At 38.2% G+C, this 26,433-nt stretch overlaps 1 protein-coding gene across 6 annotated transcripts in view; it reads right to left on the reverse strand.

Annotated features, from left to right (window-relative positions):
• Positions 1 to 530: 530 nt before the first annotated feature.
• The window catches only part of LOC117412252 (rho guanine nucleotide exchange factor 9), a 74,164-nt gene continuing 48,261 nt past the window's right edge, over positions 531 to 26,433 (reverse strand). For all 6 annotated transcript variants that reach the window (XM_058989498.1, XM_058989497.1, XM_058989499.1 and 3 more), the window contains 8 exons: positions 24,552 to 24,749; positions 23,238 to 23,417; positions 22,284 to 22,516; positions 18,677 to 18,806; positions 13,747 to 13,878; positions 8,183 to 8,426; positions 7,956 to 8,024; positions 531 to 6,708 (listed from right to left, as the gene is read on the reverse strand). In XM_058989498.1, the coding sequence (XP_058845481.1) occupies positions 6,518 to 6,708; positions 7,956 to 8,024; positions 8,183 to 8,426; positions 13,747 to 13,878; positions 18,677 to 18,806; positions 22,284 to 22,516; positions 23,238 to 23,417; positions 24,552 to 24,749 (1,377 nt within the window). In that variant the 3' untranslated portion in view covers positions 531 to 6,517. The remainder of the gene's footprint in view (positions 6,709 to 7,955; positions 8,025 to 8,182; positions 8,427 to 13,746; positions 13,879 to 18,676; positions 18,807 to 22,283; positions 22,517 to 23,237; positions 23,418 to 24,551; positions 24,750 to 26,433) is intronic.

The raw sequence follows: 26,433 nt of genomic DNA on the forward strand, positions 1-26,433 counted from the left end.
TGGTGTTTTTTCTTTTCTTTTCAGATAACAATTACGCTGCTGAAGATTTGAGAATCTAGCCTACAGCATATTAAAGATGTCATGATGTTTAGGAATCTCAAATTGAACCTACATCAACTTTAAAATAATCTCACTTTTAATTAAGACATTCCTGTTATTTGGCCCTATTAATATATATATATATATATATATATATATATATATATATATATATATATATATATATATATATATATATATATGATGTACAAACCTGTTAGTATGCATGAAACTGTTCAAGCAGCCTAGTGCACATTTACATGCACTGAACTTGTCTTTAAATATTGCTCTTTCAATTGTAAATGTGCTTATCTTTCCCAGTCACGTTATTTGCATTCGAACATCAGAAGTAAATGGATCAAAGATCCAACACAGAAAAAAAAATATAATGTGCGCTTTCAATGAAGGAGATCATTTTCTCTGCATGTTTTAAATTCTCCCGTGGAATCTTCCCGTCAGGCCTGTCAGATAAGGGGAATTAAGGCAAAGAAAACTGTAAAGCAACTTTAATACCATGACTGACAGTATATTTAATTGTGTAGCAATTAAACAAGTGGTAAAAGAACATACATTGAAACTTCAGAACTCTGGTATTGTACAATGTACTGTATACATCAACTTAACAAGTTACATGTTATAACTTACAGAAAATCCAACATTATAAACATGTTTAAGAATCCAGGAATATCTTGATTATTTTGTCACCATGTGCTCTGCCATTAAGAATGTCCAATTATGTTCCTGTACCGCAGCAATTCATCCACAACAGCTCAGGTGAACTGAAGGTCAGTGGGCATCCTCTGATCCCATGATTGTGCCTCCGCATTATGTGGAAGTGACAGAGAAATTGCGACACTCCCAGTTAAATCCACAGCAAAGATCAGGCATTTACAAGGTGAGCCACTCTGGTAACCATTTTGGCTTATTCTGCTACGGCCATTTACAATGATGCTTAATTACGCAAAACAAGAGTGGTATATACTTTATGGCCTCCTATTCTGAGTCTCCTAAACCAAAAAAAAAAAAAAAAAGCCTGTGGATATAAAGAGGTTCAAAATAACTTGCGGGCGTTTTGCGGTAAACAATGCACTTTCCACACCACTGCCTTTTGATGTAAGGTTTATAGAGAAAGTGTTGTTTTAGATGCCTGTGCTTCCAGTGCTTTGACTCATAGCAGAGTGAGAGAATAGGTAGGCTTTGAACAGGGAGCTGGCACAGTTTGGAGACGCAGCTCAGCAGTGAGCCTTGCTCTGATCTTAGACTGCAATGATAATGACATGACATCCCCCAAGCCTATCCAAAAACCCCTTCTTTTGTTTGTGTGCCTGTTATGACATACATGGCTTTGTGTTTTCTATGGTTTGTGTCATCGCCGGTACAGCAAGCTTCCAGTTGTGTGTTTCGCTAAGGGGGAAAACAGGCAAGTCTCCAATGGGAAAACAGGGCCTCGCGCAAGGCTGTACATTGGGACAAATCATTAGTTTTTGCTTGGTTAGACATATACAAGGATGTCAAGCTACGGTCCCATTGTCATTATGTCATTATGATTTTTGGTCCAACAGCCACATGATAAATACTTTGACATGCTTGTATATCAGGGATGTACTGAAGGCTTGTCTCAGGCTGGGATCACTGTTTCAATTCCACGTGCATGGCAAAGCAGAGTTCAAAATCCTCATTCGGAGCCTGGTTGAAATAAAAACCTGGACTTTGGACTTTCGACTTTGAAAAGTTCTTCTTCAGTCTGGAGACGCGCACTGGAGGTCTTTCGTTCTATAAGCAGAATCAGAATAATGGGAATAAAGAATGGAATGCGCTAGGAAGCAGACAACTGCTGCGGTTACCCTCTTACAAGATACTTGCACAGTCGTGGGTCAGATAAATGTTGGCAAATTAATAGAAAATCTTGCTAATCCATTTTATTTGCATGTTGAATGATAATCCGCCAGTTCACATTTTTTGTTACTAACATGTTTTACCTTTTAAAATTGTGCTCAGTTAATCAATCAAGAAAATAGCTGGAATAATAATAATAATAATAATAATAATAATAATAATAATAATAATAATAATCATTAAAAAATAACTTTAAGTATGCATCATTTATTCAGTCAGCTCAATGTTAAATATTGATATTTGTTTTCTTTTGTATACAACACTGATAACAGTTCACCAAATTACAAAGTTTCTATGTCTAAAATCCATAAACGAAAAATAGAGAACATTTGTTTCTGTAACATTACAGCACCAAGCAGACATACATTTTCTTATGTGACTATTTACAATGTACCAAACATTACTTTCAATATTTGTTTGAGGCATATCGATGATTCTTGAAGATATTGAGATGGCTACCGCAACTGCAGTGCAACTGTGAGTTGTCAAACTTGGTTTCATTAAGAAATATTTATTTTAAGATACTACAAGGTCCTTGAAGAGATTTGGCACTGACACTATAAGCTCTTTATAAACTATATCTAGTAATATGATTTCTCTTTAGAAAATACATTATTTCTTCCTATGCAGTGAATACAAACCCCTGTTCCCTTTTCAATATATACTTTTGTTTCTAGCTTCTAAGTTCCCTTTAATTCATACTTACAGCTTTTATTCACAACGGTTTTTAGTAATAACCTTTGTGGACCTAATTGCTAGAGAGAAAAATTGGAAACAAGAATGATTTTTCTGAAAAAAAAAAAAAACTGCCATGCAACATGACAAAAATGGCACTTTATCATGAAAAAAATGCTTTCTGACAGCAGGCTTTGGTTTAGAATGCCGCCTATGGCTCGCCTCGACCCGTCACTGTGCTTCTAGCAAAAAGTCTTCTTGAAATGAAGAGGGCAGGTATTCAGCAGAGGGCAAACAGGAATGGGAGAATGCAATACTGTGTGCTGGTAAAGGGCAGAAAACCCTGAAGCTTGCTTGGTTGTTCAAAGTGTTTGTATTGTGGGGTTCAAGTTAGATTTAAACAGCTCATGTGTTTTTCGTTATTTTTTGCTTTGATATTATTTGTTTTGATAGGCTGGTAAAATATCTCATGCCATATCCCATAATTGTCTTTAATAAATATATGTAGATATTAATCTGGTTCAGAGACAACCTGCCTATTTAAAATCAACTACTAAGCGTGGTATGTGCTGGGAGTTTTTAAAATTTCCAAACGTTGGGTTCATCTAGCACAGCTAAACCAACATAGCAAGCCTAAACCTAGACTGAGCTGCTGTGCTGACAATGTCGAGTAAGATTTCAGCAACGAGAGATCCAGATATCTGAATACACTGTTTTACTTGGTATTACAATTCCACCATGCCATTACAGTGTCCTGGATACACAGATTGTAAATTAATGGTTTAAACCTATATTTAAGCCTAACACAGTTAAAATGTAGTGAATGGGTTTAAATAGCAGGCAGCAGCAAGACTGTAATAACAGGTCTGTGCTGGTCTTTATATAGAGCTAGTCAAGGAGAGCATCTACTGTATTTTTGTTTTTACTGTAAGACAAATGAAAGTTGAAGATCCTTTACACTTTCAACAGTTGCAAGATAATAATGAAATAATAAGTAATTCGATTTTTTTTTTTAGGAATTCCTTTTGCCACGTTGCAGCACTACAGTAATGAATGGGATTATATGATTATCCTGAATAAGAAACAACAAAATGAAATAAAAAAAAATAAAAAAAATGATGTTGTTTGTGTCATGTATGCAGAACCTCCAATGCCATTAGCATGCGTCACCTTTAAACCAAAACTAGCATGTAACTTAAGGTATATATTCAATACATAAAATACAAATATTTAAATATATGCTCTTTTGTATTTACAATATGTACATGGTTTAGCTGCGTGTTGGTTGTAAGGTCATTCATAATTACTATAAGGGTTATTAATTTACTCAACTACGATTACTTTTGTAAGTTAGGGGACTTGATTAATGTGCAAAGTGTATATTGTTCTTATTCATTCTGAGTCTGCTTACAGAATCACTCACTCATTGCAGACAAGCGCTGTTATATTTCCAAATGATTAAAAAAAATAAAAAGCTTTTTATTGATTAAAGGTTTACCATAATTCTGGCAACCCCTTGCAAGCGTCTCTCTCTAACTTTACTTTTAGATCGTTATTTTTCTCGCGTATTCATACAATTACTGTACATGACTAAAGATGTGGACGCTGCATTCCTGACAGATAATAGATTAACTGGGATATTAATATAATCCGGGGTTATAGAAATTAACTGTAACTGGGCTGACAATTATTTATAAGCATGTCTTTTAGAAATTCAGGCCAGGCATTAACCTGACTTCACTAATCAAATTAAATTAAACAAAATAATCTGACCAGAATAACCCCACAGAATAGTATTTACCAGTCACATCAAGATCTGAACCAAGATCAATACTGTGTGGTACCACACCATTAAGAATTTAAACTGCTGCGTAGAGATCTAGGATTACCTGGCAATTTTATTATTATTATTATTATTATTATTATTATTATATATGCTTGTAAGTGAAACGTAAACACAAGAATGGATGTCATATATAAATTGTGCTATCAGATTATTAAATATAGTAATGGAACTTAAGTTGTGTATATTTGGTGCAGCACTTTTCTAGCAGTGAGAGAGGGGTGTTTAAAAAAATGCATATTATTTCCAAAACGTTTTTAATTCTGTTGTTGTTTCTGCACTAAACTCCAAATCCTTTTTTTAAAACAGATACAAACAGAAAAATACCAAACCTTTTTTTTTAAGATAACAAAACAGGCTTTAAAAAAAAAAAAAAAAAAAAAAATAATAATAATAATAATAATAATAATAATAATAATAATAAAGTTTGTAGAACAGGGTCTAACCGCTCTATAGTACTTTCTGGAAGATTCAATTAGGAAACACAAGTGCAAAGTCAGCAGACACTGTTGCATGTCAGCAATGCACTTTATACTGGAATCTGACAGTATGTAATACACAGTGCACTAATACTCTGACTCTAACCTGAGGTCTTCACAAATTGTCAGTGAAATCTGGATAATTAGGACCAGCTTGCTTTTTAGCTCTGGGGTTATCTAGTGAACTTGGGGTATGCATGTTAATGAAGGTTGCTTGGTTGCCGTTGGCATTACCCTCGCCAGCAGATATTTCTAGATAGCTGTTCATGCACAGAGCAAAAATGTTGCTGGGGTAGTTTTTAATAACACCTATCTATCTATTTTTTTTATTTATTTTTTATTACTTTGTAATTTCTGACGAGATACATCACTATTAAAGAAATAGCTCACTGCAGAGATCATGAAGATGTCTACACAAGACCCACGAGTTCTTGCACTGTGCTTGCCAACTCATCCAGATTGTACTTCAGAGCCTGTTTCATTCTCTATTATCAGTGCTGAGCTGCATGACACACAACACACAGGACGCTGTTTTGCATTGCTCTTTGCATGCTTTTGCTTTACACTGTACTGTAGGTCCCATGCATGCCGTCTGTGACACGTGTCAACTTCCATGCAGAATCGTGGCTGTCAACGTGAAAGATCATTAATGCAGCAAAAGCACCGTTAATGCAACCGAAGTCCCGCTCATAATGTGCAGACAGTGATCTGCAGAAGGGCTACTGTAGATAATGAAATAAAATATAGAATGGAACTACAATGCAACTGAAGGGAGCTGAATCCAGCAGAGGTTAATGTATACACAGTAGCTACATGTATAAAGTATCCTCTGTTTATTTTGCTTGGAATAGAATCCCTGTATAACATGTAAACCAAAAAAAAAAGTTACTCTGGTCCCTCAATAAAAAAATACCCTGTCGACAGCATTATATAGCATTAAGAAATCATAGTTATTGGTGCTGATTTGGTGCCTTGACCCATTAGAATACCCTTGCACATATAATACCTGCATGTGAACTGACCACTCCATGCAGTACTCAGTAGTAACAGAACATTTAAAATATGCAATAAAATATTACCAGACTAAACCTTGCTTTGCTCAGCCAGAACAGCCTGCCACGTAATAATACTGACATCCCCAAAAAACAGCGAGAAACAAGAAAAGCAACAGAAATGCCCGTCCATAGCACAGTGCACTACAAAGCGCACTCAGAATGGCACGAATATTGAAATGGTTTTTCTCTTTTTTTTCTTTTTAGATCGTATGTGTTGACGCAGTTCTCCTGCTAAGAAGAAGAATGATGTTGTCCTGTTCTGTTTCCGGAAGGGCAAAGCCGACAAGAAAAGAAAAGGATCTGAAAAAACACCAGAGTGTTTCGGTCAAGGATTTTTGCAAGTTCCAGGATCCATGGTAGTGGTAGCAATCGTCCGGCAGGCCTTTACAAAATCAGTAGCATTCCAAATCACATTGTTCCTTTTTATCTGCTAAGTTATTGATCAGTTTTGTTTTTTTTTTGTTTTTTTTTTGCAGTACAGTCCTTCTCAAAAAAAATAAGGTAGTCCTTCTAAAAAAACCTTGCTGCTTCTATTTTTTAAACGGCGTTAACCTGCTGAAGTTTTGCCAGAAGGGAGACTGGCTCCGTTTGGGTTCCGCGAACTCAAATACCTGGGACTGGGCCATCTGGACCATTCCGTCAGTCACCAAGAACTGTCCCTGATTCATTGGGTCCTGGGGAGGGGGGTAGGAGGGGGGAACTGACCTTGTTTGGCCCGCACCTAAAAAAAGAGAAATAGAGAGTCAGCAGATAAGAGATACTGACCTTTCAAAGTCGTTTTTCGCCTTCTCTGTAGTCTTTTTGTGTTACACATTTGTGTTAACAGAAGAGTACATAAAAGTGCATGCCATAACGGCAAATTAGTACCTAAAAAATATGAGTAAATGTAAGCATGCCTCAGTAAAAGACTTTGAAGTACTGTTGCAGTAACGAAAGATGATGCCTGTGAGCAATACTGTGATTTGGAAGCACTGCAGTACGTGGCTTTATTGAACTATTACTTCTGAAAGGGACACTCCGTACATACAGAGCTTTGCAAGTGACGATTTTACTGTAACGATTGTGATAATTCATTTAGAGTCATCTGCACTGCTGAAAATATTGATCATTAGTGTGGATCTGGTGGGGTTTGGGTTAATCTGGTCGACTGAATGCTATTTGGCTGAAATCTGTGGTCTAACAAATTCTTAAAGGTATCATGGATGATGACAAAACAAGAAAGATCTCATCAAACAGACAATCCTTCATCCTCATATCAGGAGACAGGTGTATTTTAAGGTATGACTGAAGGGCTTATAAGCCCCACTTTTTAAAAAATCATGTTCCTTTACAGACTTGATTGGGTTTTAAGGTAGAGATTCTCGCCGTTGGTATCCCATTGCATTGCATTTCCAACGTTACCCTGCCCTCATTTCAAAATGAAGGGGGCTTTTCAAATTCAACAATAAAAGCTGATGGCATTTCTCACATATGTGATTACAAGAAGATTTTATCTTTATTTGTTTTCAAGGGAAGGCAAAAAGAAAACCCTTGCTATTATTGTGAGCTGATCTCCTTCAGGCAGTCCCTGGTGGAGGGCTAACTACACATGCAATTAGGCTCCAGACACCACTTTCTCAAGAGAAACATGACTGCTCTCTTCATTAAACAATATTGAATACTACACTTCTGTCACATCAGCAACTTTCCCTTCTGGAATGATCCTTTCAGCTCTTTTATTCTTGTTGTTATTGCTGTCAAGAGATGGCAACGCAATAATTACCAAGAGCTGGTTAACGTTCTCAAATATTACAGAGACTAGCAGATAACCTGTCATTTTTCTCTCTTAGTTTTATAAAAAGGTAGGGATGCCCAGAAGGCTAAACTCTCACAAACTGTGTTAAGGTAACACATTCAAAGTTCTTTAAGAAAGGAACAGAAACAGCAGTCAGTGTGTTATCTGGTACACAGTATCTTAGTTTCGCTCACCTTTCTGTTTACTGACTTTTCTCACAGTCATAGCTGCCTGTCTCTTCTGATACTCGGAGATTTCAAACCCTGGAAAATTAAGCATCACATAATTATTATAAGCACAGACCAATTCTGTAAAGTACTTACTGTTTCCACCCAGCAAATAATACCGGGGGAATTAGGTAACTAGTCAATAAAATAAGTCTCACGTGTACTGTGATGTTTCCATGTTTCTGGACTCTTACCTATCTTCTCGTCTTCTTGCACCATCTTGCGTTCTTCGTGGAACGCTCTGAGCCACCGTAGCTTCTCCTCCAGCTTCTTGGCGAGGAATAAGTGGATCTCCTCTGTGTCCTTGTTGTGCAGTTTGAAAGCGTTCTTGATGCTGACGTGGAAGTCATCGTCACGGCTGTCGTCCGCGTCCATCACCTCATACCTGTCCATGTCGATGCGTCCCTTGTAGTAGAGAATGTCCCGCCGTATCAAGTCCTGGAGAAAACAACGAATACTGTCAGTCACCGACGTCCACATCGCTGCACGACTTGGCCCTGATGTATTACTCTGTAACCAACTGACATGGACACACGTCAAGCTTTCTGAAGGCAATTCAGAACGACAGCATCCTATGTAACATTCACTCTCCTTCCAAGGAAGAACCATATATAAAGGGTCCAACTGAACTGTTCCAAAAAAAACATGGAAATATACTAAGAAATTGTCTGTCTTAAAATTACATGCCATGACGGTCCAAAATCTGTATTGCTTAACCACAGCGTTGAGTATTGCAATTCCACAGGACACTGCACTGGAGATTCTGTATGAACTGACTCATTGTTTGTGCATGCAAGACAAACAACCACAGCCTCAGGGCTTCTGGAATCGTATCCACATGCTCCCTGGTGCCAGCCCTCATAATCTCACTCGCCTCGTCACTGACAATCAATCTGAAACAAGCTGACTCTTTGAATGTGATACAGTACATCCAAGACATGCTGAAGAGCCTTCTGATCATTTCTTAGAAGGAGGGGGACTGTTACATAAGATGCGGTCACCATGTATGCTTAATCCTGTCATAAGACATGCATTCAAAATGAAATACCTATATGCCAGCATAAACTAGGCTCTGAGAGTTTTACCTACTATCCCTTGATCAATGAGATCCTTTATCGTCCCACAATAGCCAGAGAAAAGAACTGTTTTATAACACCTGACACTTGGTGGATTTCTATACATTTAAAAACGCGAATATATCCACTGCAGGCAAGTAAGTACAGAAGCTTGTTAAGTCTGGCTCTGTAATCCTTTCCGAGTTGTGGGATTGTTTGAATTATTTATTTTCGGGAAGCCCTTCTCTGTAGGAATCTTCCCTCAGCACGCTCACAGATCGGGATTGTATATTCTCTTTCAAGTGAGTGCAGCACTTCTTCCTGTGAAGATAACATGGGACGCTTCACATTAATTCTGGCAGACAAAAAAAAAAAAAGAAGAACTTTAGAAACTTCACATAAAAGAAGATGTTTTCTGCTCCCATTTAGCAGTAAAACTCCAAGAACGCTTTCCTGGAATGAACCCACCTTGATTTTCCATGATCTCTGTTTAGATGTAAATTAATATTTTCAGATTAGCGAAAGAAATGTTGCAAGTATAGGAAAACAGTATCATGATCTCATTAAGAGTCTTAGTTAAATACCAAGTCTCAATGATCTAAGAGTAATCTGTAAGACGGTCTATATTATCCATACCGACATCTCAACATAGAGTTCCTAAAATATTACACAGTATAAAAATAGTATTAATAATATATGTGCGATATTGAACAACACCCTCCCACCTCCATGCCCTTTGACTGCTTGAAAAACAAATCGCTGAGAAACAAGTGGAGCAGAGAAGGCAAGCAACAGAGAGTAATGTGTTGACATTACCCAGAATCCTACTGTGCTTCAAATTGCCACATTAGCTTTCTATTTTATAGCATGTCCTTTCTAGTCTTATAAACAAGGCAGAATACGCCCTTCATACAAGGGTAAATAATACAGATGGGTGACCCACTTACAAGAAGCAATTAAAATACTGTCCACAAGCTAACAGTGCCTCGATGGTCAGAACAGCCTCATTTGGTACTCAAACATTTTGTAAGTTCAAATGTTAAAACTCAAGTGCCCCCAGGGTTCTACAATGGAATACGCTTCTCCAGTTTATTCTGTCTTGACCCTGATCATTTTGGTGAAAATCACTCCCCATCAACTCTTATTTAGAGCACTTCCAAGTGGTTTGACATTTGTAATAGTAAATATGGGATAGTACTTCCAGACTATGAACTGGAGATCATTAACGGATGGAAGTGTGAAAAGGGAATGGAATAATCATGCTGGAAAAGCCACTGAAAATAGTCTTAACAGTGACACTTATTGGGCTCTTGAGAAGATTCTGAATCCCTGCAGAGAACCATTTAGGTTCTTACCATGGGATGATTCGAGGCTTTAATCAGCACTCAAGGGAGACACTTAAAAGCTGCTTTGTGATTTTAAAAAAAGAACAGAAAAAAAAACACAAAAAATGTAAGTCGTAGTAGAGAATATGCGAGGCTTGGACAATCAGAAGCCCCTTTGTAAATAGGCTGTCCCTCACATAGTTAATTTGTTAAGCAAATGATATTCCTGACACGTTTTCTGAAATATATACAAACTGAATCTCCCTACTGACAGTACCATGGCCGATTATTATTATTATTATTATTATTATTATTATTATTATTATTATTATTATTATTATTATTATTTAGTCATTTAGCAGACACTTTTATCCAAAGCGACTTAGAGACAAGGGGGTGAACTGTGCATCACAGCTGCTGCTGCAGAGTCACTTCCAATAGACCTCAGCTTTATGTCTCATCCAAAGGATGGAGGTGCCTGTTATATTGTTCAACAGTGCATTAGATCGTCTTTTTTATGCGCTTTTAAAAAAAAAAATACAGTGGTAACAACCAAACTGGCAAATGAGTCATCTAAAAACTTAATTGCATGAGTCAATTGCATGGGGGGTGGGGGGTGAAATGTTAAATTAACACAGAGTGTAAGAATATCTACTGACATGGCAAAGCTCAGGGAAAAAAAGGACCTTCATTACAGCCCACGGGATGCTCGTTATAGGACTAAAACTTTGCAAAAAAGCTGCCAATATAAACGGAAGAACAAAGGCAGTTTGCACAATGAATTATTAAGTCCACCAGATCTGCTGCTGCTGACAAGAGTCAGAATGAGATTTTGTTTCAGTGGCTTGCGTGCTGCGTGTTAGATTTCAAAATGTCACGTTTTTCAATATTTGTCAGTTGTTTTGTTAAGTATATGGAAAACTGCAAAGCGGTATGTAATTCAATATGCTCATGGAATATTATTCAGCAGGTTTCATTCTAACGTTGAACTCGGAAGCCAGTTACAAGATTGGAAGTGGTAGTGGGATGGCATTATGGGATAAACTGGAGATATGACCTTGAAGTGAACTTATGAGCGCATCGGCAATACAAATGTCCCCCTTGAAATTGGGGGTGCCTGTAACCATCTATATTTTTATATTTGGAACTTCAAAATATATTGTGACTTTTTTGTCTTCCAAAAGTTTTGGTGTTCTTTCTCTGTCGCATTCACGGCTAGATACCTTGCTTATTTAACCTCGACTCTAAGACTATCAATCATGCCCTCCCGTTTTACTGCAGATGCTTCTTCAGGTGGTGAGAAACAGAACATTTGCTTTGTGGATATTCCAAGCAAAGATAAACACATTTCAAAGGCATGTTGGCACTGCACAGTTAATTGAACAGGTTTGGATCAAGATGAAAGTCTTTCAGTTCACAAATTAGACAGGCACCAATGTTCAGACTGTCCCATGGTCCCCTGCTAAGCGTATTATCTAGAAGCTGAAGTATATTATTTTAGCTGATGCATAAATCACGGTCATTGTTTACTGGAATGTAATAAGTATTCAGCATCCCCCAAACACCCCACTGACTGGACACCTACTGCATGGCAGCTGTAACAAAAGCAGATGGTCGCTTTCTTTGCCATATCTTTCCTTTTCTGTTCCTGTGGTTATCTACTCATTTTGCGCATTTACACAGCACTCTGAATCCAAACTTACACAAAATGACGCCCTGTCCTCAGCATGAAAAAGCTGCTATTTAAAGCCTCGTTTGCACTTACTTTTAAAAAGCCCCTGCTAGCCTCCAGCTACCCTTCTCTGCTTTACTGGGCAGCAGTGTGGAGTAGTGGTTAGGGCTCTGGACTCTTCACCAGAGGGTTGTGGGTTCAATCCCCAGTGGGGGACACTGCTGTTGTACCCTTGAGCAAGGTACTTTACCTAGATTGCTCCAGTAAAAACCCAACTGTATAAATGGGTAATTGTATGTAAAAATAATGTGATATCTGTATAATGTGAAATAATGTATAATGTGATATCTTGTAACAATTGTAAGTCGCCCTGGATAAGGGCGTCTGCTAAGAAATAAATAATAATAATAATAATACTGTGATGAGTCAGGGGGCTGTTTAGAGTGGAGCTACCATGATAATACATATCTGAGCACCTGGGAAGAGGATCAGCACCCAGGAGGCCAAGCGAAGATATAGGAATCTTCACCAGCTCTGCTTTGAACTACCTGGGATTCACACCAGCATCACTGAACTACATTCGGGTATCATGCTGTACAACACATCAGGAGAAAACCTGTGTCTCAGTACTGTCCCCATACTGAATAGCAGTGTACAACAGAATATGATTTAGAAATTATAAATGAAGACATATTATTGAAACGACTGTTTTACATTAACGGGTTTAAAGGGAGCAGCCAAAATCATGTATCATATAAAATGTATTATTTGTTATAAATCCATTACTTAATGTTGTAATAATTCAAGCATTTACCTTTAAATTCACCAAAACAATAAACTGCAACATTGAGCATTAGCTGCTATCTTTCAAACTGCACACATGTCTGTTTAGCCCCTTGTTTAGATAAGCATGCGTATGGAGTAGTGGAAGGTATGGGTATGGAAGGTACCACGGTGTAAAACAGACCTATCTGCAAATACTGCCCATGCATGACTGGAAGAGATTCACAGCATCCCCTCACACATGTTTCTGTTGTAATAATGACACATGCTCAGTGTGCAGGGCCCCGCGGCTGACACAACGAAGCAGAGAATAATATTAATGGGGCTCTGGTTTTTCTCCAGCAGGAGCGATTTGTCTTTTTAATTTAGAAACGTTGTCCTGCTTCCTGCTTCTGAAACTGCTGATGCTAACAGCGTCTGTACCCACCCCCGTCGTCATGGGAATTACGAGCATCAGATAACAGTATGTCACAATAGTAAAAGAAACTAGAATAAATTACTTTTATACTGTACACTGCTCAATTACAGTGGCTGTTCTGCACTCACAATCCCGGTTTGGAAGGGAATGTTTTAACAAACCCTAGCATATATTGCTGTTGTCCCTTTAAGAGTTACATCACTGGACCAGTGACCGCATAGGTTTTGCATCTTCCAAATAAACCGCTTAACTGGAGAACACACTGCCGTTATGTAAGTGATTGAGCTAGCTGTTTTTCCCCACAGAAGACCCTGACAAAGTCATCTGGGTCTAAATCTTAACTGGAGCACAGAAACTTTTCATAAAAGTCAGTAAATAATAATAATAATAATAATATGCTACCTATAGTGAAGTTGACCTAAGTGGCCTGGTTTCCATCTCTGTTAATGTGACTACCAGTATAAGAGAACCGGACACTGGAGTAGATCACAGCTGCTCGGCTCACCTTTTTGCAGAGGACCAGCTGGTGGTCGAACAGAAAGAAAACTCTCTGCTGATTTCTTCCGTATGGTTGGTAAATCCATGACATCTCCCCAGTATAGATCAACTCTGAGCTTCTGTCCAGAATGTCATCGCCCTGAATGGAAACAGAAGCAACACACAATGCATGGAAATACAGTTATACTACCCATTATCACAAAGGATAGTACACAATAATATATAAACACTGAAACAGATGCATTCTGCGGTTCATCCACGCACTTTCAATAAAGTATAGCTAACTATATACAGTGTGTATTTGCATTATGTCGTAACATCCACACTGAAATTTACAAATAAATGACTAAGTGTGTGATCGGTAATATTGATATTTCAAATGTTGACAATTATGAGATAGATAATTACTAGAAAGATCATTTCAGCAGCAGTGTGGAGTAGTGGTTAGGGCTCTGGACTCTTAACCGGAGGGTCGTGGGTTCAATCCCAGGAGGGGGGACACTGCTGCTGTACACTTGAGAAGGGGTACTTTACCTAGATTGCTCCAGTAAAAACCCAACTGTATAAATGGGTAATTGTATGTAAAAATAATGTGATATCTTGTAACAATTGTAAGTCGCCCTGGATAAGGGCGTCTGCTAAGAAATAAATAATAATAATAATAATAATCATTTCAGAAACAAAAGACCTACAACGAGGGTTTCATTTTATCATAGCTAATGAAATGTTCTCTATAAGGTCTCTTCAGAATGCGCAGCGACGTTGTTAATTCTGAGTGAAGGGTTTCACTGGGTTCAACCTTAGCTTTACAACCCTGTAAAGCCAAAGTTGAAAATGTGACATTCATTACATTGTAATTACATGTGTTATTACTGCACTAATTAGCATAATCATCAGTTGGCAGTAATCTGTAGAGGATCACAAGACAAGGGCCCAGTGATTCCCAGCCCACAGCTTTCATCACAGTGCATGCTGTTGCCATGACAATTCCCAAGTGATAATACAGACATTGCTCGTTTCTATCACAATATCTTATACAACTTCCCATTAGCCCAGTAGCCAAGGGCTACCATAATAAGAGGCTGCTTACGACAAAACAAAAACTCTTTCTCTGCAAAAACAAGAGCCTCCAACCAGGTCTTTTGTACATAATGTAAAGCATCTAGTTAGGCTGCATCACTGCAGAATAGTTTTTTTGGTTACTAAGAACAGCCTGGGCTACATGATGTCCTCGGGGTGCTGAATGTACAACGCTCACACCCCCGCTGGATCCCAGGGAACCACTGTGTTACTGGATCTTTTATTTATTTTATTTTTCAAGGATGAAACCTCAATGAAGAGTTTTCTTTCCTCGAGCAAAAGTTTTCTGCTTGCCGTAAAAATTATAAATAGAACAACGTACCACTTTGTTACTAATAAACTATTTAAAAGATAACAATTGGTGTATTCAATAGGTATAAATATTTCCAAAAAATCACTTATTTCAGGATGTTTCGGACAAAAGCCCTCCTTCAGCTGTGTAACATGGGCTGTTGTCCAAAACACCTCTTTTTAATATATATAACATCATCATCAGATGATCTCATTAGAACACATGAAAACACATTTGCTTTCAGATAACTCTATTTGAGGAATGTTGCTCTACCTTTCTTTCAGTTCACAGAGGAGTTACATTTAAGTCTAAGGAGCCTAAAACTAATGATATGAAAGCAAACATTTCAAAATTCAATTCAAGCTTTAAAAATAAAACAAACAAACAAAAAAACAACCAGAATTAGTTAAAGATTAACATCTAAATATTAATGCGTCTTTTTTTCATTCCTCTTTAACTTCCCCAGGGCCTCCCTGTTAAAGGAACGTGTGTGTGTGTGTGCACAGCCTGAGCATTCAATCAATACCTTTATGCCAAAAAGGTCTTATGTTGCAAGATTAAAATTATCTTCAACCTAATAAGAGTTTAAACAGGGCTTGAAAAAAAAGCCTTCCCACAAAATCAAACTAGTCGACACATAAAACAAATTAGAAATATGTTGTCACGGTCTTACAAAGGCACGGTGTAAGAGTATCTAATCATTTGTCTGCTTTTGTCTCCTTGGTAATTTAGATATCCATGCATCTTTTCTTGTAACAGGGTCCCTCATTATCATTACAGAAGGATATTCTGCATACTCGAGGCTCAGTGTGATTGATGAAATTATCAGTCATGAACACCTCCTGGCTTATTAGCAAGGTCACCTTTACTTTCGTTTTACAGTGACACGCGACATGACGTTAAATTGATTCACTTACAATCCCTTCATCGGAGAGAGCCGGGATCCGGATGTCTTGATGAACAGCGTGTCACTGCAGGAGGAGTTGTTGCTAATGAAACACCTTGTCACTTACTGTGTGGCTCGTGAGCAATAATTTACCTCTCCCATGCTGTGTTAGATGAAGACTTGTTTAAGTACACTGCGCTATCCAGAAGCTACACTGCAAGAGAACTGATCTATATTCTAGGGCTTCTGTCAAACAGGATACTTGAGTGATGGCGGTAAACGAGGCAGCACATATATGTCTTATGTATGCAAGCATGATGTATTCCTAGATCATAACTGGATGAGGATCTTACTGAGCAAGTGAAGTGAATGGCAAAGATATGGAGCTATGACTTTAAGGGTTATAAACAGTCAATAACGCATCTATGAATGTGTTATAAAAGGATGTTTTACAATACATAAGACCGTTATTACTAAGAATAACAGGATATAGCAATTGTAAGAACATGTAATTAAGGCATAAGAAACCCTACCTTGTAACACAACACTAGCAGTGTGTCATTAAAATGCTATTGTAATAAACTATTATTGTGTGCTAGTAACTGTTAATAACATATTTATAGATATGTATTAAAAGTATCTTTAAAGTAAAGTGCGATCGATATGCTTTGGGGTTGTAGATCAAAAGAGATCAAAGACAATTTCCACAGTAACATACCACTAATATTCAACGATTTGCTTCCGTGAATTTGAGGACATCCTTAAACCTTGGTAAAAATGAGTTTTGGGTCATCATATGTATGAAGGTACATTGTACTTTCTGGAAGTCAAAGGAATCACTGTTCATTTGTGTCAGTGGGAACCTTTACCTCAATCCCTATGGTCCCAGGTGCAGATATACAGTACAATCTGCCAGCTCCGATTCAGCATGCCGTGTGGGGAGGCGGGACTGTACAGTTGGCACAAACATCTGACACATCTTGAAAAGATAGGTGTTTCAACACTGATGCCTTATTTCTCTATTTTTAAATCGACGCCTTACAAATGGACAGGACCGTCAAGTAAATTAGCACATACCGTTGGAAGTATCATAAAATCTCCACCAAACGGGGAACCCAGACTGTCCCTAATGCACCGTCTTCCTCATATAGTATCCATAACTATTAAACACTCCACAGTGCTGAATTCAGAAACACTAAAAGAAACTTATATTCAATTGCAGGTGTTTCGACAAGAAGTCTTTTTCAGTATCGAATGTCATTAATTTAAGTTTCTTTTAGTGTTTCTATGTCCCTAATATAGATTTTTTTTTTCCTCCACCTGGTTTTTGCCCCACGAACTAAAAAACAGGAAGTCCTTTGTCCGTGGGCCTCAGCTTAATGAGCCATCTGCCTGTTACGGATTTTTCTTTGGTACCATGTGGATGGCACATGAGCTGCCCTGTGTAGAGGATTAATGCTATAGTGGGAAAGCACTTTTAGCATTTGTAGCATATGCTGCTGCACACTGACTGCCAGCCTGCGGTCAGGAAGACTCCAGGCTTTTGGTTATACCTTAAATGAATCACTACGCACAGAACAAATACTACCACACAGTGCCCTTCAACACTGTAAGCAGGTGGCTTTCTGCTGAACAAGAACAAAAGCAGGAGAAAATGTACTACTGTCAGATTCGCACAGTCAGGGACACCTTTCCCCAGAAGGGCTGAGAATAAGAAACGTGAATAATAACCTGAAGCAAACTTAAATACTGAATATCAGGCAGAAATAATTCTTCTCTCGCAGAAAACCACAAGTGCAGTTTCACGTATTACTTCCCAACATTTCTTCATTAAATTAACTGGGTACCATTGAGTCCCCTCACTAAGTTTTCTGAAATCAGGCTAAAAATCTCAAACAGAGATCTCAGTTGGTATGTCCCATGATCTAGCCATTGGCGAGCAGGATTGAGGAAATGCTTACTCTTAACCCAGATAATAAATATAAATAAATAAATAAATAAATAAATAAATTGGTCCTGAACTCCATAACTAAATGTTTACATATTTTATTATATGAAGCCCATAGCTGACCAGATGAGGTTTCAGTTAGGGCCAGCCAGATAGCCATGTGGTCCTGCACGTTCAATAAAAGCCTGTAGAGACAGTGGTCCACCTAGCACTGCGGCTAATGTGAAACGAAAGCTGCTTTTGGCAATAACGCTTCTCCAAACGTCAATACCGAAGAGCCACAGAAATCTATTTTTAATCGCAAGCAAAGCTTCCCAAGTCAAAATCCCAACTGGGAATCCAAGTCGCTCAGTGGCCCAATTCCCATTTCCTAGATGTGGCATTTTCAAAGATGTAATATTGATCGGTCAGGACTGTGAGAGAAGACCACGCTGTTGACTTTTGCCTCCCGGAAGGCCTGTTTCAAACCCGACATGCATTTTTAAACTCCAGTAACCTACGAATATTTCCCTTTTATTACATGTCATCTTTAACTAGGAAGAATTATTGATTGAGCTATCAACAACCAGCAAGAGAAAACAGGGCCCTGAGGTACGACCCTTCCGTACGGCACCCGTGACGTTTGCTACGGAGCCAATAACTGTTAATAAAAGCGATTAACACTGAACCTCACTCAGGCATGCGCGCTGTAGTAATCGTAAGCAGAACCACAGCCAGTCTAGCACCCATACCTCCCATTCCAGGACAGAGGCCTGCCACTGTGCGATCTTGTCGATATTCTCCAGTCTCCTCTTCCGCTCGTTTATCTGCTGGGTTACATTTCTCATGACAGCCAGGCCTGCAGCCACATATCTGTAGTCACTGAAACAACGGACAAAATTACATTTACACAGTGCTTTCCATACTCAAAGTGCTGTACAAGACAAACAAAAGCAAGTCAAAATAAAATACATTTGTGTAGAGAAATAAGAGTAAAAAGAAAGCAAGATTAAAAAATAACATGTTGGTATAATATAAAGTAAAAGGAAAGAAGAGTACACATTTTAAAACGCTGTTTAAAAGTTAATTTTAATAAAGTGAAACTATAAAAGTATGTTTTTAATTTGGACTTAAAACCATTAACTGATGCACTTCTGAGAGCACAGTGACTAAAAGCTCTCTCTCTCTTCCTTTTTGTTTACCTCTTTTTGATTTTCTATTGCAGTTTTATTATTCGCCATGCTAACAAACTGTTCTGCATTTCTAGCCACTTATAAACAGATGCCTAAACAAATAAAAGCTGAACTAGTTCAGGGATTGCAGCGGGCTGCAGATCTCTAGTGTGATAACCTATTTTCCTGTTCTCATCCACACAAACCTACCAACCTTCCCCTTGCATGAGGGGAGTCTGTGTCTTGATACAGGAGGTCAAAAATAACATATTTATAGCATTGCATAGTCATTCATTTCCTGCATGAAAGTGTGAAAATGGAAGGTAATTTTTGTCAGCTCACATACAAGCTCACGGTGAACAAACAGTCCTGCAACCAATTATTCAAAGCAGCTGATTAAATGCATGCCTGGGTTCCAGTGTCACTTGAACTTTACTCGTGTCATTAGTGTCAAACAAAAGACTCTGTGCTCGTACACAAAACAGCACAGGCTTAATTCCAGGACCTGTGCTCTAGGGTCTCCTTGAAAGTCCCCAACCTAATTGGGGCTCCATTGATTAGATGTTTACAACAGTTAAAAAAACAAAATCACAGCTGAACTTGGTAAGGAAAAATATCCAGAACTGAAATATCCAAAACTGTAACTACCATGATAGCTTTTCTTTAATAATACAAATGCATATTTAAGAGGCACTTTTTATTGTGTATTAATTTAATACTAACACTCTAGTAAGAAAGCTTTGTTTTTCTATTGGTTATTTGCAGAGATGAGTTGGCGGTCGTGTTATTTAGACTTGTAAAAGCTTTAAGTGGGTTGTATTGTATAATATCCTTTTAATGAAGGAACAGAACATCTGAGACGCTATTTTTCAAAAATAATGGTGCTTTTTCACCCCCAAATTAAAAAAGAAAAGAAAAATCTTCTGGAAGAAAACTAATGATTTTTCTCTGTGATCACAGTGATGTCGACTGTCTGAAGGTTCATCTGTATTTAGCTGTAAGCTCTGGGGCAGCTTTTGCATGGTTCACCGAGACGGTTGACTGTGAATTGTTTTTCATTTTCCCCCTTAAACTAGATCTGAAACAGTTGACATTTAATTGGATGTGACAGTAAAAAATTGATTCTGACAGTGTTTCATTTTGTTGAATAATTTCACTGGGTGACTTGCGTGGTTTGGATTTTTGTTTCGTGGAAGTTAAAAACAGACTAAATCATTTGACACATCACTAATTAAATCAGCAGAATAAACACTCACTATGGCATGCATTCTTAGACAAAAAGACACATGTAGAACTTCTTACATAATTACAGATTCCTATTCATCATGCTTTAACTCAAGTTATTTACATCTTTTTAAAGAACTTTTTTTTTTATGAAGCCAATCTTCTTTTTTTTGTATATATATATACATATATATATATAGTAACAGAGCAAGGGCTCTGCATGTAAATAAAGTCTGGGTGATTGTGTGTGTTTTGGTGGTGGTTGGCAGGGACGGGGTTAATTCCTGTCCCTGCCAAAAACATGTGAGAATGTGGCTGTTCCCAAACAAAGTAATTGGTGTTAATTGGGAACAGCCACATACTATGGGGGGGGGGGGGGGAGGGGAAGAAAGAAAGAAAGAAAGAAAGAAAGAAAGAAAGAAACTGGCTGTTAGAGTGTTTGTTGACAGGTAAACGGCTTAGCTGTCCTGTGTGTTAGTCAGGGAAGTTAAAATGAAGGTAGGCTCAAAGTTTGAGCTAGGCTTTTTGTTTGTTTGTTTTGTTTTGTTTGTGTTGTGAAAATTAAGTGTACAGAAGCGCTCAAAAATCAAAGTTCTGTGTCTGGGTCTATGTTTTTAAGGAGCAAACGAACCGACGACAGAGAGACTACATTACTATATATATATATATATATAGAGAGACTTATAAAATTCATAAATTAAAAGTTGAATAGGATCCAAAGTCCCTTATTACATACAGCTAAATGAAGTACATGTAGTTACAATATAGTTACCATTTACCAATATTTACTATTGTGCATGCACTTCAAACATTATGTACTTTACTGAACATATCCTGATCAACCATCTGCATTAAATCTAAAGAATTGTAATACTGCACTCACTATGTAAAATGTATAGTGTATGTGAAAAACAGAAGCTCAGCTATGGTTGGGTGGCTGGCTTTTCTGCGAGGTATTCTGTGAACAAAAAGCGGTTTCAGAATTCTTTTTTTCAGTGAAAACCTCAATTTCAAAACATACCACAAACTTGTAAATTCCACCCTGCCTGTGGGGCCCAGTGACACCCTCAAATAACTACATGTTCCATCTCAAGGTCTTCCAAGGGTATGACACTGAAAACGAGGTTAGGTCCTGGTTTTCAAAGCCTGTGCATTAACTCAAACTTACTGTAGAGCATTTAAGAGTCATAGACATCGAAAGGTTAACGACTGCACTGGGCACAGCGAGTGGGAGACAAAAGTGTTTTTTATACCGTTCTCTCCAAGTACACTTGATGCATATTCTAGCTATAGATTTTATATGACAATTGCTTTAGTGTTTCCTTTTTTATTGTGCTGTATTTTAATCAGTTACGTGTCAGTCACTAGGCTGGACCACAGGCTTCTGTCCCTGTGCTATTAACGGGATCCTTTGTGATGTTTGTTTTCTGTTTAAAACAATGCAGTCAATTAAATATCAAATAAATTGAAACCCAAGTGTAGATTGGCTCTAAACTGACCCCACTCATTTGCATATCCCTTTAACCCTTTCAGTCCTCAATTAGTTTTTGTTGACATTAAATTATATAATTAAAAAAGGAACTCCTTTATTGAGTATACATTTGAACTGGCCAAGACATTTTTTTGTACATATATTTCTACACTACCTTACAACCGTGAGGTTCCAACGTGATTTCCAACGGCATATGTTAACATACAGCATACTAAGATAAGGCTGCACCTTGAGGTACCCCAGGACTGAAAGGGTTAAAGGAACAGGGCTCAATGTTTTACGAGTCCTTTTCTCTATTCAGATAATGAAGCTTCTGTGCTCCCTGTTGATGAAGATTGTAATTGACACGTACGTTATGATACAGATGGGAGTCTCTTAACATTGTTCGTTTTCACCTAGATAATGTCATGTGCACGCAATGACATCTCACCAAGGAAGGGGTTATGGAAAATTTGAAATGCAAGCAGTTACCTGTGGTCCTGGGCTGTGTACTTGAGCAGCTCTGCCAGCTGCAGGGGGTACTTGCAGATCTTCTGCACAGGCGTGAGGAGGAAGCCATCGATGGCGATGTCGATCATCTGCTGCAGCAGGCGGCAGGCTTCGAAGAAATGCTGGTACCTGCCATCTTTCATTAGCTTGGAGAGCTCCATGCATGCGTCCAAGTGGTTATTACAGTACTCGGAGTAAATCCAGAAGCCGTCTTGCTGCAAAACAAATAAGAGAGGCCCAGGGAGAGGCACATCAGGCAGGCAGTGGATAGAATCAGCCCTGGAGTGCTCCACACCTGTATTTCAGCTTGAGTGCAGAACAAACTGTAAATGTGCTACTAAATGTCGGGCAGCAGTTCCACGTGACTTTTTCAGCTGCCGTAATTAATAGAGAAAATACACTTAATGTTGCGCTTAATCATATTTCTTTGCTATAAATTTCAGTTAACATAGTCCACAATCAATAAAGGGAAGGGCCGGGGTGGCTGTTCTTGATTTGTTGACTAATTGATGAATTGTGGAGGTAATAAATATCTAAAGCATCTGCTTCTTTAATCGATAGACTCATTTACATTGTTACACCACAACACTTCCCCTTCACAATGAAAGCTCTTTAGAGTCCCAGTAGATGTCCCAGTAGAAGTATATATAGTATTGCTATATACAGTAAAACATTCATTGAAGTTGACATGCATATCCCGATTTGGGATTCAATGCAAATCTTTAAAACAAAATAAATCTACAGGCGTGAATTCAATCAGGAAATACAGCTCTAACATGATGTCCTGCTTATGATTGCATACCGCCATAGAGCGAGGGATATATTGAGAATTGAAGAGCCTGCAATAGTTTTTTAATGGAAACACAGTAATCCCAGTCCTCTGAGATATTTAAGGCTGACAATGCTGCATCATCAAGTCATATAGTATTTACTTACATGTTCTAGAAAACAAGGCCCAATTTCACTAAGATGAGGCTCCTCAGTGTTGTACTGCTTCTCCAGATCCCGTACAAAGCCCATCTGAAATCTGTAAATGTCTTCGATATTCCCGAAGATCACTTTTAGCTGATCGTCGCTGAACATGTCTCTCCGCTTTCGGCACTGCTTCAGGTAACCCTGTGAAGAAAAAAGATGCAAACTTCCAAATTCATCTTTAAATGATTTCTTGCTTTGAGGATTTACCTGATTCAATTTCATTAACGGAAGCATCATTTTAGCAATTGCTTGAACTGCAGTTAAAAAAAAAGGGAGAACTTGTAGAGGGAGTTTTGAGAGTGTGGAAGATGACTCACAATGTCTGTTGCATCCTCATTCTACGCTTTAGATGAGGGTCAAATAAGCCCACACTAAGAAATTCTGCTTCACTGTCGTAATCTCCAGTGCTTGCTGAATATCTGATTTGAATCGACAGATTTATTTAAAGTTAAATATATGAACCCTTTCAGTACAGGAATATTTTTTTTGTCGAAAAAAGAAGACAAGAAAAGAATAAAAACAGACGAACAGAGTGCATTCAAGTACTTTTCCATGTACTCCCTGGTGAGCACTAGAGAGAGAGAGAGAGAGAGAGAAGGGAAGAGACAGAACTTGAAGAACTTAAATGGCAGTCGCTTCACTGATAATATGCCCTGCACACTGGTGAGGCGGTAGACACGATGGGATGGTTCTGCTTTGGGCTAACCTACCTCATCCCTTGGAGTCCCACGGCACTTATCCCCCACACAGACAGTACCACGCCAACTAAGATCACCTTCCCAGCTTCACAACTACGGATCTGAATCAACTTTAAAGCAGCCTGCATTACATACAGCAGGTGGTTAAAGCACCTGGATTACTTAACAGTCGAGTCTGTGTTCCTTACTGGCACCTGTTTCAAAGCTGCTCTTTGTTAGTATTCTTTAGACTGTTGGGACACTGTTTTGCATGGCTATAAATCTCCACGTCCACCATGACCACAGTTGACAGTTGATTTCAGTTGGCGGTTATGTTTTATACAGATGACATTTTACTAAAAAAAAAAAAAAAAAAAAAAACAGTGCTATGTGAAGCACGTATTATATATGTGTGCTTGCTCAAAAACGTTTGGGTTTCAAATGAACTGGTTTCAAATCATGCATGGTGTGGTAAGATGGTGGATATCTATTGCTTACCAATATATGTCAGTAATACCAAACAAGAAACCTTGCCATCCCTTAGAATTGCAGTTGTTTGAAGTGAAGAACGATGCAAACGCTCGGTTTCCCAGCTCACCTCACAGATGTCCTTCAGGTGTTTGATGTAGTGCCTCTCCGTGCTCATGATCTCATTGATCACATTGGCTCTCATCTGGTCCCTGTTCTGCAGCGGCCTGCCAAGGCACAGACAGTCGTTGCTGGGGTCCAGGTGGCCATTCTGGACCTCGCTGGTCCCCTCTGCAGCATCCACACCATCTTCCTGGTTTACCCATAGCTGGAGACATCCAGAAACGGTTAGCATGGGAATCAAGAGTTGTGGCTGAAGACAACTTGATAAAAATAAATAAAATAAAAGTTAAGGAATCCTTCATGTATATGGTGGCAACCAAGGTGGACGCCAACTGTGCAGCCTTAAATATCTTAACACCTGGAGCCCTTCCTGTACGGTTTATAGTTTACTTACCATTCATTCATTTAGTTTATTATTGTCGTGTTTTTTTCTTCGTTTTATTAAATCATTCACCCAAAACCATATCATGTTAGGTAATCACAAGACATGTTACTGTACAGTTCAACAGTCATTCAAGTACCGTCTTCAAATAAAAAAGAGCAATAAACGGTAGTTTATGGCATGTGTTTAATCTCCAACCAGTTTTTGCAAGAGCGGTGAAATGCCATCAATTGGCCAATCCACTAGTGACTGCTGCACATCAGCAAAAGTGAGTGCAGATTTATGCCTGTATGCACTAGCTAGCAGCTTTCAAGAGCCCAGTCCAGTACAGGGGGCCACTGCACTGGAGCAATCCGAAATAGACAATTGAGAGGGTTCTGTTAATATCCAGATGCCATTTGTAGGGCCAATTTTGTACATTCTCCCAGCTCCATTTATCAGAAGCAATACTAAAGCAGTATTGATGTGTTACTCTGAAGGGTCGTTCAGATACGCTTCTTCAGCACTGTTTCCACGCAAAGAACTGAAGATGAAGAGCGTCAGTTTGCCAAATATTCCTTACTGAGTCTGCAAGAGACTGCCAAAGCATTTTAGAATTTAAACAGATGCACAATAAAGGCTGGCAGGGAGACTGAAGTTGCAGAATAATAATAATAATATCTGCTGTTTTTCTCACTTATTTGGCATTTGAGTAACACAAAGGTGTTTCCTTTTAGTTTATTCCTTCCTTCTAAAGTTAAAGAAAAGATACAAAGCACTGTAGCTTGCCCACTTGTATAATGTAACCTTCAGTAGGATACTGTTTTTGTGAATTAAGTCAAACCTATGTACTAAATACTCTTAAACTGCAGCTGAATCTGTTGTGGGGTTTACAGAGATGGAAAAGAAAACACACACAACAGAATATTGATTTGGGAAATAAAATATGAACTGGGAAGAACAAATGTATTCTGCAGGATGTTCTGTAACTGCAAGGACAAAATATACAGAGGAAACCTTGACGCTTCCCTTATATCTCTGCAACAGCATATCCACTAATGCTGCGTACCTTTCCAGTCCCCAAGTTACAAGGGATGTGAGTCACTTAAATGTCCTGGAAAAAAATCACTTCATGTACTCTTTATCTGGAAAAAAAAATACTTTCTGTGTTTTGCTTGAGGACTTTCTTGTAGCACTTTGTAAGAGTAGTTATGTAAAAAAAAAAAAAAAAAAAAAAAAAGCAGAATTAGACAATGGCACTTTGTTACCAAAATCCAGATGCTCTGGGCCGTAAAGGATGAAAGCATGGTCTTAGAAGGCTTAATCAAAATAGTAAATAAATGAATAAATAAATAAATAAAATAAATAAATAAGCCCGCTTTTTTTATAAATGGTTCGATAAGTGGACTATGAAATATAACTGCATAATTGAATTTCAATGTGCATTTATTTTTTATTCACAATAAGAAAGAAAAGAAAAAAAGGCTTATTTAAGTGCAAGAAAAAAAGCTGAGAATGGGGTACAGCA

Source organism: Acipenser ruthenus, chromosome 16, assembly GCF_902713425.1.
Source record: "Acipenser ruthenus chromosome 16, fAciRut3.2 maternal haplotype, whole genome shotgun sequence".
NCBI lineage: Eukaryota > Metazoa > Chordata > Actinopteri > Acipenseriformes > Acipenseridae > Acipenser > Acipenser ruthenus.